At 41.5% G+C, this 15,436-nt stretch overlaps 1 protein-coding gene across 3 annotated transcripts in view; it reads left to right on the top strand.

The window, feature by feature from the left end:
- The first annotated feature begins 1,344 nt into the window (after positions 1–1,344).
- Positions 1,345–15,436, top strand: part of ZNF143 (zinc finger protein 143) — a 42,796-nt gene continuing 28,704 nt past the window's right edge. The window contains exons 1-2 of one of the 3 annotated variants that reach the window (XM_076344017.1): positions 1,345–1,436; positions 15,229–15,347. In XM_076344017.1, the coding sequence (XP_076200132.1) occupies positions 15,236–15,347 (112 nt within the window). In that variant the 5' untranslated portion in view covers positions 1,345–1,436; positions 15,229–15,235. Of the gene's footprint in view, positions 1,437–9,214; positions 9,259–15,228; positions 15,360–15,436 lie in introns of those variants that run through there. The other 2 variants (XM_076344015.1, XM_076344016.1) reach the window with 2 other exon arrangements.

Raw genomic sequence — 15,436 nt, 5'->3', positions numbered from 1 at the left:
CAGAATGGGAAATACTGAGTTGTAGGATTTGACAGAGATGTTAACAAGTAATCTATTAATATAAAGGAGTTGGTAAACCCAAAACACAAGTTTTTATCTTGGGTATTTCACTGTTACTGTACCTCAAATCAAACTGATGGCTATAATTTGTATTTTGGGTGAAAGTTTCCTATTAAGAAACAGGAAGGAAAACTTGAAACTAAGAAAGGAAAAATGCTCTGTATTAGGCCTATTAAGGAGTAAGTTATTTTTGGCTGTTTGTATGACTGCAAGAATCTAGAAGTATTATTCTGGAGTTTCAGGCAAAAAAATCTTAAATTCTTTTATAGGTCATGTTCAGAAACGTCAAGTAAGCCCCATAAAACAGGGCGATTGTCCTGTTGATGGTGATAGCTCATGTTAATTACACAGTTGGGGTTTCTTGAAAAATCATCTACTTAAGTAACTGTAATACCCTTTAATTGCCAGAGGAGCTGTTGTTGGACTATTTTATGTTTCCATACCAAAAAAATCACCCAAGGACAAATATTCTCAATCATAGCTTTAAAAACAGAGTCCTTATCCATAAAAGCTGGGCTGAAATAGCAGAAGATAACGAGACTGGGGAAGGACAGGGTGCTCACTCCCCCCAGGCCTGCCTGCACGGCCCTGCCCCGAGCAGCCCCTCCGCAAGGGCACCGCGCCCCTGCACCCTTCCAGCGGTCTCCCTCCGGCTCCCGCACCGACAAGGGACGGAGCCCCGCGCACCGCCTCCGCATGGACGGCGGCGCCCCGGGCCCAGCAGGACGCGCCGCGGCCGTCTGTAGGGGCCGCGACGGCGGGGCCGGAGCCCGCGGGCGGGCCGCGGCCGACCCAACAGTTCCCTCCCCGCTGGCGCCCGGCGACCCAGCTCCAGGCGCCCGCCTCCTCGGGCCGCGCCGCTCCGTCCCCACTGCAGGGGGCCGGCCGCCCTGCCACGGGCAGCCGCCTCAGGGCGCGCCCGGCCCCCGCGCTCTCCTCCCTCGCTTTCTCCCTCTCCGCGGCCCCCGCCGAGAGACCCGCGGCGTCCCCGGGCGCTGCTGCCGCCAGGCGCCCTCCCCCGGGAAGGAAATGGCGCCCGGCTCCCCCGCTGACGCACTAGCGCCTCACTCCCCGCGGTACAAAATGGCGGCGGCGGCGGCCCCGAACCCAGCATAACCGAGACGCCATGAAGCCGCGGGGCGGGGCCCCGGGCGCCTAGCCAATGGGCATTGGCGCGGGGCCTGGAGGCGGCCAATGGCGAGTGGAGGCGGTGACGCACGGCACGGCGCGCCCAATAGGAGCAGCGGTAGCGCGGGGCGCGAGGCCCGCCCGCGCGGCTCGGGGCGGTGCTGAGGCGGGCGGGCGCTGAGGCGGCCGTTTCCTGTCCTGGTGCATGGTGGTCGGACGGAGGAATTGTTGGAAAATTTCTCGGCGAGGTTAGTATATAAATGTGTTTTTACCCAGTGTGCCTTATTCTAACCACCGCCATCTCCGGCTGGGGCCGCCGCGCCGGGCCGCCGGGCCGGGCCTCGCCCTCTGCGCCGCGCGTAGGGAGGCGGCGAGGGGCAGCGAGCGGGGGCAGCCGGGCAGCGCCGGCACCGACCGACACGAATAAAGCCGCGGCTCCGCCACCCGCCCGCTCCGCGCGGCCCGGCCCCTCCCCCTCCCGCCGGGCCTGCCCGCGCCGGCCCGCCGGCATCCCGCACCGCGGGGTGCGCCGGGCTGGGCACCGGCCGCGGCCCCCGCCGCCCCCTCCCAGCCCCGGGCGGCGCCCCCGCCCTTGGGGGGCCCTGGGCGCCCCGGCCGGCCCCACGCCGGCCGCCCCCTCGCGGGACGGGGCGCGGGGGCGCCCGTTAGCCGCTGCGTCACGGGCGGGGGCTGCCGGCTCGGGCACGCTCTCCGCGCGGGGCGCGGCGGGGCGGGAGGGGGGCGGCGGCGGCGGATCCTGGCGCTTTCCGTGCCCTGCTCCCGCCCCGGGGCGCCCGGCGCTCACTGCTGGCGCTCGGCGTGCATAAATTGGGGGGGTTAATTTATTTTTACGTGTTTTTTTTTCTTTTTTTGTCCTAACGTGGTATTTCCATTTTGACGGAGGGCGAACTTGCAAAAGGGCATTGAAACAATTGCCTTCAGAGCGCTCTCGGCCTAACGTGCGGCTTCATGCGCGCGCCTTTGGGAAGGAATAATTCACTGTTCCTGCACGAAGTTGCTTATTTTTAACGTTGCTGTATTGTAGCGCCATGAGAGGGCTGTTGCCGTGCTAACGCAGGAGAAGGTCCTTGCACGGAGCTTGTGAAATCACCTATTTATTTCATGTCTTTCAACTCGCTAAAATACCATGCAAAATAATTTTAAGCGTTTTACAGCCTGTTTTTTCTTGTTGTTTCCTTCACCTTTTCTTGTCTAGAACTTCTAATAGAACAGGATAACGAGAATCTACTCCTCTAGAAAAATTGCCTGCAGTAACGCAAAGATTTTGTTTTTTTATAAGGTCTTATTTGTGGTGCTTGTTCGTCAAGAAAAAATGTGACTTTCATGCAAGTTAAATTTTCTGTTAAGCCTACGGTTGAGCAGCTCTAGTTATGTATAAAGTCTCTTAAGGGTTTGTTTTGAACTACTAAAGAATTACATTTAACTTTATATGCAGAGTGATACCAGTACTTTTAAGGAATGTTATTCTTGTTTCCAGTGATATGGAAACTTCAACCTCATAGTCTGAGAAAACATTTTCTCTTGTCATACAGTTTTCTCAAGATTCTGCTTCAGGTTTTGTAAATCTGTTATGCCTTAGAGGACTATATACTAGATATTTCTGTTGTAGCTTCAAGGTGATCGTACCTAAAAATTAAATTTGTTTATCCTTAACTAGTAGCTTTTTAAGAGAAGTAGTATGCGTGTAGTATATTTTAGCTTCTTTGTGTAAGTGTATTTGCCATACAGCTTTAGAATGGCAGAGTACAACATAACCATGTTTTCATGGCTTGTTTCTTTGTATTTCATGCATTAAAGTCTTGAGCTTTCAAGTTGTATATATGTCAGAAGCTATTCATCTGAATCACTGCAGAAAATGAAACTCGGGAATACGTAGTCAAGTAATAGATGATTGTTTTGGTAATAGATTGCAGCTTAAATGAGATGTAAAAATAAACATTTTAAACAGTTTTGAGAAATGTATTTCAAATTGATTCCATAATTTACATAAACTATTCTCATTATTGTAATGAGAATAATGTTTCAATGAAATAATGTTTCATTTCTAGTATCCTATCTGAGGAAGAGCCTTATATTAAAGGCTCAAATAAAGCAAATGCCTAAGCATTTGTAATGCTTAAATGTAAAAGTTTCTTTAGCTAGAAAGTCACACGGGCTTCACTCTGTCTTCATTCCTGTGTAGCATTTGATGCTTAAACATCAAAATAACTTCTGTCATGAGCTGGTAATCCCTTTTCTCAGAGGAGATGAACGCAGAGATAATAAAGTGATGAATATTCCCTGGTAATGGGTGCCAAAATTAGGCTGTAAATTTGTTTTTGTCTCTAGAATATCTCAAAATTATGTACTGCTTCAGCTCAGCAGACTGCTGCTGTCCCACGTTTTGCTGTCCTGTACTATCCAGGAGAAGGGAATTGGTAGGAGTTTGAGCAGTAAACAGGTCTAAGCAGCAGGCCGCTCCTGCTGTTCCCGCTGTTCACAGCTGTGCTTCTGGTGTGTGGGCTGTGTGCAGGCTGCCTTCTCGCCTACAGTTCTGTTGAACGTCCAGAGGGATTAGGCTGAGGGTTCCTCAGCTTAAGTTTGGTGGTGATAATGGTCTCTCCCTGGACGCCATCTTTTCTGGGCATTCCTTAAAACATTTTGTGTGTGTGTGTGTATTCTTGCAGACTTATGTATCGGCCTTAATAAAATGTATGGGTTGTAAAATAAAGCTAAAAAGATGACTGTTTTGAACTGGGTTGCTTCTCTTACAGTGTAATTGGGCTTCATTTAGAGTGCAGGATGTTGATCTTTCCTTGCTGTTGCATGTAAGTCTTGGCCTTAGTTTTGGGTTAAAACATGCTCAGCATAGGTGGAGTCTTTGAGAAACACTGTTACTAAATTCTGAGGAGTCTTTAGTTGGCAGTGTGAAACTACTTGTTTTCCAAAGCATAGGGCTCAGCTGAAGTTGGATGAGTTTCCACACACAAAGCGAACAGCACATTCCTGATAATCAGGGCAATTCTTCCAGTTTCAAGCATTGCAATGGACAGAATGCAAATCCTCACGAGGAAGATCTAACTTGTCTCCATGCTCTTGTAGTCAGATTCCTTCGTTACTCTCTTCCTGTCTGCATTTTGACTTGTACCCTGTTCCTTGCTCATCCCCGTGATTTCTGCTTCTCATGCTATCTTTTGTAACTCCCGCTGCCTCTGACGTGTATGTACATACCATAGCATCCCAGGCCAACCTTTGTTTGCCTTTCCTTGCCACTGGCTTTTTTCATGTATTGTCACATATCTTGCACATTTCTGCAGCTCAACAGCGTGCTTTCTGCTTTTTCTGGATTAATAGGTGGGCAGGTTGTTTCTTCATCTCTTCTGTGCTGCAAGGAAATTGGTGCACCTGGTAAAGAGAGCATGAATTGGGTAGCCTATTCCAGTGCCTTCTGCCATAAAAGATCCCAAAAGATTGAAGGAAGGTTTCTGCTTAACTTACGGATCCCTAAGATGGATCGTGATCCGAACAGATGGATCCTCTTCTGGAATCTGAGAATTCAGCTCTGAAATGCAAGTTCCTGTAAATAGAGGTGTGCATAGGTATTGTTCTGAGGATGGAGTGAGGAATCTGAGGGAGATGCCTGTCCATGGACACCACATTTCTGGAGGAGGAGGGGAAGGAAGCCTTACGACCCATCATGGCACAATGGGGTTTATGGGGTTCTGCCTGTACCTTAAGTCTGTAACTTGGTCTGCTCTTAGTTGTATTTACTTAAGGGAATATAGTTTTGGTCCTCTCACTCTGTGCGCTGTGCACCAGGAATTGTTGATCAGTTACTCAAAAACGGAATTGGACTAAATCAGGGAATGCTTCCAGTTGACTTAGTCTGCTAAAATTTTCTGGGTTACACTGCTTTTTTAATTGTACAGTGGGATTGTACTTTGTTCCACCAAGATAACACTTGATAAATAAATTAATCTCTCAGTTTTGAAGGGAATTTATAGTTCCAGCAAGTTCTGCAATATTCAAAGTTGACATCAGAGTTACACTTACAACTACTTAGTGCTTCCCTTGGTCTGTATTTTATTGTCTGCTGAATGTTTTCCTTTATATACACTTCTTGAGGGGAGAATTGTGTTATCTGCTTAATGCTCTTGGACTTCATTTCTGATGACAGACTTCTCCAGAATTGGAAGATTGGTCTGTATTTGCAAGTTAGTTGGTGTTGCCCATATCTTAAGTATATTCATACTGAGCTAACATGGTATTACACAGAGCTTCTTAGAATATGTTTAGATGTACTGTTTTTCAATTTACATTTGTAATCTGCTTTTTTGCAATTGAGGGTAAAGGTTGGCAATTCAGTAGGCTGTCCGTTTAGTTCCTGAAATACAAGCATAGACTAAAACACTGCTGTTAACTGTCATGGCTAATACTGGTACATCTGTAATGTAGTTATCAGATTACTAATTAACTCATAACCACACAAAACAACCCACTCAGAATTCCCTGTTTTGTTGGCAGTCTCAATGGATTTGCAGGATTTGAAGGGGCACAGCTAGGTTTAATTGTTTTGGTGATGTAAATTAGACACTTTTGTGATTTCTTGACAATTAGGAGAGTTAGAAGTCTGTCTGACACGAAAGTAAAACACTGATAGGAATAGTTGGTCTCAATTTCTTTCAAATTTTTAGCCCTTAAGTATTCACATATTCACCAAATATTCCTTGTTTTATTTAAAACACTCACTGATGTAACTGGAGGTTTTATGATTTAAGGATTGTAGCCTCCTGAAGTGCTTCAGAAGTTAACTGTATCTTTTTTAACTGCAAATAGGCATTACTGCTCATTCCTAGGAGTAATCTGAATACAATTCTGACATGCGTCATCTGGATGTCTTCTTCATATAGCCAGTATTTTGTGTATATATACTTGATGGTAAAAAACAAAACCCAAAAGCCAGTAGTTTTAAAAAAACATAGGTTCATTGGTTAAGTGTTTTAAGTCTGTTTCTCACTTTGTGACTTCCAGGGGGAAAATCCACTTGGAATGAAATCTAGTGCTTCATCTCACTAACGTGTGCTGAAAAATTATTTAAAAGTTGTGGGTTTTCTCAGCTTTGTTAATCATGTTCTAAGCTTTTCAAGTATAAAACGGAAAATCAGATGACCTACCATAGGTTCAGCTTTTTTCTGATCTCAGGCCAAATGTTCTGTTTGAGCGTGCACATTACAATTGTTTATCCTTTTTTTGACTATTAAAAATAATTTATTACCAGTCAGTCTGCAATAAAGAAATGGGTTTTTTTTTAGAAAAAAGGTATGCCTGAGCACTGATAATGCAGGTTTGGCCAGGAGAGAAGAAATGTGTCTTAACTTTGAGCAAGGAATACCATCTGAGTTGAGAGAAACTCGCTGGCTTGTTTTGGTGGCTGAGTTACATTGTTCCTGTCGCAGGACACCTGCAAGCCATTCTATGCACACACACAAGTATTCTGAATGATGCATAAGTGTTTTCAGTCATATTTGAATTTGATGTTTTGGTACAGATTATATGGCCCTTTCTCATGCTAAACCTATAGGGCAGTGTACTAAGAATAACTGTCTCAGTGCATTGATCGTTGACCACGTGCATTAGGATACCTTTTTGTACCTTAATAAAGCTTTCAGAATCCCGGTCTCTGTACCTCTGCAAATGGTGCTGTATGGATCTCAATTGCTTATTATTCAGTGCAGGCTTTTTGGAATCGGATATCTCGGAAGACTCCCAAATCTGTTTCAAATCTCTGGCTCAGGAAGCTGTACTGGTCATTGGGGTAGTTACTTAGAAGCAGTGCTGTTGTAATAGTGCTGCCCAAGGCAGGTGTGATCATTGAACTAAGCATTTGCTAGTGAGGTGCTTGTCCCAGAGCTGCAGCATGAGTTTAATTAGCTTTCTGTCAGCGCTGTTGACAGTTAATACACTGATGGAAGTACTTTGACCTCCATTGATAAACCAGTAATTTCTTCTCTAATATGTTCAAGAAACGTGAAGTTAGCAGTCATATTTGGGATCAACCTGAGTCTTCTCCACACGTGTAGGACTTCTTGGTGGGTGGCTTTCTGATCTGCCTGTGTTTTTTTAAGTACCATACATTTGAAAATCATAGCATCCTTAGCACTCCCACAGTGTGAAATTGCACACATATGCATAATCTTGTAATATTAGTTATGGTAAGGATTTGTAAACATTCATTATTTGCACTGGTTAATCCATTTTTTTTTTTATAAAATGCAAGCACTGATCTCTGACAATACTTTTAACATTCATGATTTGTAGATGGGATTCACAATGTAAACTGAATGTATGATGATGACTTTGGGGGAAAAAGCTGGAACATAAGGTAACTGTGAGGCTAAATGTGGTTCGCACTGCTCATACTGAAGTCAGAGTTGTGCTTGGTTATGGCAGTGGTAAATTTGGTCTTGCATTTATGTTATTTCTGAAGAGATACCAAACTCTGTGGCAGTGAATTAGTCTTGAACTGCATTATAATCAGGATGTATCTCTGGTGGAACAGAAAGGTTGAAGTACTGCAAAAAGAGTAAAAAGGAGCCTTGAGTTTGACTGAAAACCTCTGCTTTGGGCAACGAGTCTCTGCAAGTTAGCTGTGCTGCCACTCGGAGTGTATACATCATGCTTATGCAGCTGACAGTGCCGTCAGTCTTGATTAGGTTCTTCTCCCCGGGCCAGGGTTAGAGCCCATGGTTCACAATTCGCAACACTTCCTTGCTAGAAAATAATTGTGTAATTTGCTATGAAATTGCATATCTTACCCCTCTATCTGAATCAACTATTGTTACCAGATTCTTTAGTAGAGGTTTTTGTTCTGTATTTCAGCCTTGTTTCCATTTTATATGGTGGATGATTAATGTGGTGGAAATTGCTGTTTAATTATGTTTTGCTTGCCTTTACAAGAGAGTGGAAAAAATACAGTAAAAGAATTTAAGATTATAGGAGAAGGCACGTAGAAATTTAGAAATGCCTAACATGAAGTAATTTGTTACGTTTATTCACTAAAAGTCAACCTGACCGATTATAGCATGAAATCAATGTTTCAGTGCGATAGTAAAATACTGAAAAAGGTAAAGGCTGTTGATGAAGAAAGAACATCTCACCTATTGAAGCATTTGATCAAAGCATCCACAGGATCTAGATTTCATTTCTGACCCACCTACAGATTTCTAGTGTAATACTGGAAAAGATTATCATACAGGTACATATGGGAACAGAAGTAAGATTTTAGAGAGCCTTAGTTCTGCTATGTTTTTATTTCTGAGCTTACAGCTGTTAAATGACTTTATGTAATTAGTAAGCTATACACTTGGTACCTCTAAAAAAACTTTGTCTGGACTAGTCAGTTTTTCAGTCTATGTAAGTAATTTTTTGCACTGAGACCCAGAAGGCTGTAATGCATATTAATTATCAGTTGAAGTGTATTTAACCAGAATGTTAATTGTAGTTACTAATTTTGATTTTTCACAAATGTTTGTTAATCAGACTAGTTTAGGGAAATTACTGATATTTGTAATCATATCAGTTGTTAAGGACCCTAATGCAGCCAGTATTTAATTCAGAAAAAAATTAATTATGTTACTGTGCTGACAAACTGATCTTGGGATCCAGCTTTGTCAAACATGGGAATGGAGTTTTGTAACATTCCTTAATGAAAGTTCCAGTATTGTGGGGTTATGTGTCATTTGACATTTTACTTTTCTGGATTGATTTTTATTGTTTTTATAAATTTTTATATTTATAATAAAGTTTTATATATTTATAGATAAATATAATATATATATTTATAAAGTTCTATAAAATTACAATGTTTTGTACATTATTTAGAAGTATATTAAAAATAAAAGTGATGTTTCTTTTCAAATGAAATAAATGGATATTATTTCAAACTTCTCAGTGCTGTCTGCGCAAGGAGGTTGAACAATCACAAGGTTGCTGAATGTCTGGAGTAGCTTTTTTCCTGTCGGTCTTTCCCAGTTCTTTCTTCCTGCACATTCTAGATTGCATTTTATAACTGTAAGTTTTCTTCCATGACTGCTATTACAAACTTTATTCTATTTCCTGTTAATCCTCTAAGCATCATCTTTTTTTTTTTTTTTTTTCCTAAGGAGTTTCTGCTACTGTCACTGCAGGTTTTTTCTTTTGACCAGCAATACAGTGGTATAGTCATTCTTTAAATGGCAAATTCCTGCTATTTTCCAGTTATTTGTCACATTCTCTACTACATGGGGTCTCCTCATGCTGTCCTCTCAGCTGCCGGAGTTCCCAAGTGCCCCAAACCCACTTTCTGCTCCATGGCAGCATGCCCTCTACCATCTCTTGCTTTGCTTTTTCTCTCACCTGCTGTTTCTTAGTTGTTTGATTCCTAGTTTTCAGCAGAGACTCCTGTTTCCAGTTGCTAGATTGAGTTTACATAAAACCTTCTCTTTTAACATCGCGTCTTTTCTCCAAAACAAGTGACAGCACCCAAAAGATTCTATTTGTTTGAGTATTAGTAGAGGGGAAAAATACAGGAGGTGTTCTCTAGATAGGCAACTTGATGAAGTCTTCATGAAAAATGCTTTAGTTTTAACCAACCTCTCTCCTCCTCCCCCCTCCCCGCAGCCCTCTGGTTTCTGAGTATTGAGAATTTAAAGCCTACTTGAGTTCACAGTTTTTTCTATTCAGAGAATTTGGGGGGGTGTTAATTAAAAATTGCACCTATGTACCCTGCTGGATGGTATATTTTATCTACCAGTGTTATACTGGGGGTTTACATTGCTGGTGCAACTTTTGTCAAAAAGGATAATAAAGTCAGCAGCGCGCATCACTAACTCACTGCTTTTGCTTTGTAACTACCAGCGCGAGACTTGTTTCGGCATTACGTCTTGTGACTGGCTGTTACTTCCTTCTATCAGACACTGTTTTCAGTTCAGATATTTTTCAGTCTAATCATTTTCTGTCTCAGGCTGATTTTTTTGTGGGAAGTATTTTAACCATCTTAAAGAATGGTAAGATTTTCTCTGCATGAATACCATAGGAGTATTTTGGTGACTAATCATTTCAGGAATGCAATATGCATTACTGTCCTTGTGAAAGTCTTCCCAAATATCATCATTAACGTGCCTTTGAAAATTGCAACTTGCGTTTGATCTGTGAAGATTTGCAAGAGTTCACAAAGTCAAGTCTCAAGTTTTCACTTCAGTGAGTATCTCATGACTAAGCCTGTACTTGTCTTTTCTGTGGGACAGCTCTTGAGATTAAGTAGAATACACGTGCATCAATCTTGTTGAGCAGCCATGCAGGCCCCACCCCAGTGTTCATGTATTTTCCTAAAAATGGATGCTTTCAGCTGCTTTTTAACTAATGAGGTGCAATATTTGAAGTGGGTAAAGGAAACCTTTCTCTCCCAGGTTCTTGCTGACAAAATTCCTGGCAGACAGGAGGTTTAAAGAAAAAGCTTAGTGATGCAAATGCACAGAAATAAAAGCAATGAGGTGGATTAGGGAAAGAAGCTGGTGAGATTTGGATTGGAAGAAGGATGAAGACATTTGCTGGAAGCTGAGGAGAAAGCAGCATGTAAGTCAGCAGAAAAGCGGGGGAAGAGACTTGAGTTTGAAAACAGACTGATTTTAAAAAATAATGGAAAATTAATAAAAATACGATAGGAGACTAGATTTGCAGGGTGGATGATGTACCAACAGCATGGTGATACTGTTTTAAAGGTATGCAATATCAAAATGATTAGATACCATAGAACAGTTTCAAGTTGGAAGGGACCTCCAGAGGTTATCTAGTCCAGCCCCGATCGAGGCAAGTCTGATTGGACCAGGTTGCCCAGGGCTGTGTCAAACTGAGTCTTGAATGCCTACAAGGATGGAGAGTCTGTAACCTTTTGTGGCAACCTGTTCCTGTATTTGACCACTCCTACAGGAAAAACAAGTAAGTAACACTGTAGCAGCAGTATCTCTGTGATAGCCTGACCTATTTCTCTACAACATAGACCAACTTTACGTCGTCTTTAGTTCTTTCCCTATCCTCTTCCTCAGAGCTCGTAGCCCTGTCTGGTTAGCCTGTCTTCTCCACTGGGGAGGAGGAGGAGAGGCTGAAAGTGAGCAGCACATCCACTTTTGGCTGAGGGTACTCCTCCCTTCACAGCAGACTAACAGAGCAAAACTGCTGCATCACCAAAGAGTGAGTGAAAGCTGGGGTTTTGCTGTTTGGGAGGGTCCCAGTGCTACAACCTCCATTACAGGGAAAGTACTTCTAAGATGGGTCTGAACATGAACCGTCTTGAGACAAAGAGGCAGGAAGGTGGTAGACAATGGTGTGATGGACACGTAGAGCAGACCAGCAGTAAGAGGAGACTTGGGGACTAGTTGCAGAAGGAGTTGGTGTGGACATGGGAGTATTTTAGGTTATTTTGACAAGAAGGGATGGGATTATATTTGGGAAGAGGGATGTGCTGGAAATTTGGTACCATGATAAGACTGGCTGAAGAAGGAAACCGGTACCTTGAGGAGAAGGGATGGAGCTGGGGATAAGAAGCTTGTGTAAGGACAGAGGATTGGGAAGAGGATATATTGGAAGGGATAATTTTAAAGGAGTTGGAATTGGGAGAAAACAGCAATGCAGTCTGTGTAAGTTACAGCACGTGATTGTCCAGATCATCTGGAATAGAGGACAGTAGTGAACGTTGTTCTGTGGTGTGCAGCAGTTCACTCTGATTTTTTTTTTTTTCAGTGTGTGGTAACTATTAATCAGCTGTACTACAATAACAAACACTGTAAAATAATTTAAACAAATACTTTTGTTCCTTTGGCCCTTGAATTTATCTTGCATTAGATTTCTTTTTCTTCCAAAACAGCCATTGACCCTTTAAGCAATTGGTTCTGCTCTGACTCTTTCAGGACTTCGCAGTTGTCTGTGTTGACTAGCTTCCTCTTTACTTCCCCAAAGTTGAGAGGAGAGGTATAAGCTCTGGAGGAAGGACATTATTCTATTTTAAAGGCAGATAGTATATTAAAGATGCTGGGGGCTTCTTAAAAGATAATTTGTCTAAGAGAAGAAATACTCTAAAGTAGACCCAAGCTTGAAGGCCTTTGAGATGCAGTCCCTGCTGGAATTGTTTCAGAATATAGTTCTAGTCAAAACCAGTGGTTGTGTAGCCTTTCTTCTCCAATGTGTGAAATGGTCTAGCTGCTTTGCAGCCTACTTCCATGAGGTGTCCTGAAAATTGAGTGAATGGAAAACATTGACAATACAGAACGCTGTTAGCAGTTAAGACGACAGACAGCCTCTGTGCACCACTATCATCTAATACCATAATTACTTAATTTAACTTGCTACAAGCTGGCAGTACCTCCAGAGAAGCAGTCCTTGCAAACTGGTCTGGAATAAAACTTTTTTTGGTGCTAGTTTATTTTTTTTAACTGCCATCAGTTTTCTGATCTTACTTGCTGCACAGTACATGAACACTGAGGGTAGGGCCACTTCAGTGTAGTGCTTGTTTAAGCTGATCCTGTAGCTACAGCATGTTGTCCCATTTTTGGTTTATGAGCAAAGTGCTTTCTAAGTAAGCGTTCTGTTCCTATTTTGAGATGGGGGGATAAATGAGTAATAGGGAAAGAAGTTACTAGTCCAAAGTCACTAACGTGGAGATGGCAAAGGAGGGAGTTGAACTTGGGATCTCTTATGTCCTTGTATAATTCCTTATCCCCTAGATTATAGTATCCAAAAAAACTTAGCTATTTCATTTTCTTCAGAAACATCTAATATAAATGCAATTTAGTCTGGACAGCTTCTCTGCACTGGCTCTTTTTCTGTTGTATTAAATCTTTTTTAGAGACCTCGTTTTCTATAAAAGCTTCTTTTCTTAAAAAGGATGCTGGGAACAAGAATTTCCCATCTTCCCTTGGATGTTAAAAAATCTCTCGCACCTCTTTTGAATTATATTTTGGTTTCTATCTTTACTGTGTTGTCTTCTTGATGCTCAGAGTTATTCAAGGTTCAAATTATCTATTACAAACCTGTATTTTATTCTCCTTAATGTTCCAGATAGATATTATGTAGGATTTTAATCTTGGAAGGCATATTTCCTGCTGAATTGTGAACTGATCATTAGTAGTGGTTTTTTCTTACATGATTTTCAACATAGCGCATGAAAAAACTTGCTTTTTTTACAGGGGGCTTAAAACCTTCCTAAAGCTACCCCTTCCACTTACTTTATTAAACTGTATCTATTCCATTAACTGGGCTCTTAATGGTTAACCAAACTGTCAATAATATTCTCATACATGCCAAGGTGATTTAGACTCCAGGTACAATTTCAGGAGGTAATGTAGGTACTTGGTGTAACATCACATTAAAAGTTAGCAGGGCTTGGACTGTAGTGACACATTTGCTTTGTGCACAGCACTTGGGTTAAAGCACTTCAGACAGCAAAAGCAGCAGAGCTGCAGCAGTTGGGTGTGGGTCGGCTTTTTCTCTGCTGAGACTAAGAAACTTAGGTAGCTGCCTGCCTCTCTAGGAATAGAGTGTGGTTCAAAGTCACTTGGATGTATTTGGAAAATATTACTTGGGTATAATTTTCAACTGCTAAATTAGTGTACAAACCTTTTAAATACTGCAGGCGTGCCGGACTACCTAAATGGTTTAACTTCGCTTTCATTATTCTTTAGTTTTGACGTAAGCACAAGTTTCTCAGTGGTCTTTGAGACCGTTGATCAGTTGGTCATTCAAGGGCATTTCTGGATTGTAGAGGTAAAAATAGTTTAGTTATTTAGAAATGTAATCATAAGTAAATTTAAAAACCTAGATTATTATTCTCAGCCTTGAATTATAAAACAGCAGGTCATAGAACCATACTAAGATTAAAAGCTTTGATTGTTTATCTGTAACCTTTTTGTGAGATTATCTAAATGCTTCTTACTGTAAGAAAAACCTGACTATCAAGAGATTAGGGTGGGGGGAAATTTGCTTTAATGCTGTGTAGTCTAGATTGCAATTCCATGTGATTTTTTTTTTTCTTCTTTTCCCTTTCATCCACTTCTAAGTGTATGTTACGTTAACTAAAGGGCTTGCGGAACTCAGTGACTCTTTTTTGGTTGTTTTTTGGGGTTTTTTTTGGTTTTGGTTTTCTTCCTGTGGTGAAAGCCAACATCTGAGTTAGTAGACTGCAATGTTATATATTTCCTTTATAGCTTCTTAATCTAGTAATACTGAAAATTAGTAATAGCCTTTCAGATTCAGTAGACTTCTTAATCTCCCATATTGAAACATGCCTGGGTAAAAAATTAGTATCCAAAGGGATGGCTATATCTGGTTCTATGAGATACATGCAGAGTTGTGACTGTTGCTCACTAATCGCTATCCTGTTGTCTTATTAATACATTTTATCATGAGATACTTCATTATTTTCAAGGAGGGATTTTTTTAAAATTTTTTTTTTTAAATAGAAACCTTCCTGGAAAGCTTAGGGAAATGGTTGGATCATTCAGTCAGACTTGCTAGTGAAGTGTGTATTTCCCAGTGTGTGATAGATTCTAAACCTCTTACTGGCACTAGAGAGATGTTTAGTTTGTATAGTTAAAGCCCTGCTGTTGTCATGGGTGACCATGGGTGAATTGTCAGCTTTATTTTAATTCTGGGGACCAAAAGATATAATTACTGTCATTATCACCATTATTCTTTATACATTGGTTGAATAGTTCATATTTAACTGAAATCTGAATGTGGTTGATGCACTTCAGTTTAGTAACTGCTACCTGAAGTTCTTAACAGCTTAGTTAATTGAGGTAATAATATTTACCTATTTCAAATAACTTTTTTTCCTCTGAAGTATTTTCCAGGTAAGTCAATCATTCATTGCATCTTCTTTATGCGGAAGGTAACAGAAAATATTTGTAGCAGCTGTATAAAAATCTAATTAAACTTGGATTGTCTTTAACTAGTTCTGGTTCCGTATTTAAATTTTCTATCTATGTTTTGTGAATACTTTCTTTCTAGGTGGACAATGTTATTAGCTCAGATAAATCGAGACTCTCAGGGAATGACTGAATTTTCTGGAGGCGGAATGGAGGCCCAGCATGTGACACTTTGTCTAACAGAAGCAGTAGCTGTGCAAGGTGAACCTTCAGGTTAAAATATCTCTACATTATTGTGTCTTTTCTCTTTGAAATTCAGATAAAACTCTAAAACTCACATAGTATATTCT

The sequence above is a fragment of the Aptenodytes patagonicus genome, chromosome 7 (assembly GCF_965638725.1).
Source record: "Aptenodytes patagonicus chromosome 7, bAptPat1.pri.cur, whole genome shotgun sequence".
NCBI lineage: Eukaryota > Metazoa > Chordata > Aves > Sphenisciformes > Spheniscidae > Aptenodytes > Aptenodytes patagonicus.
Note: the sequence above shows the minus strand (reverse complement) of the source record. Positions and strands in the feature narration are given on the sequence as shown.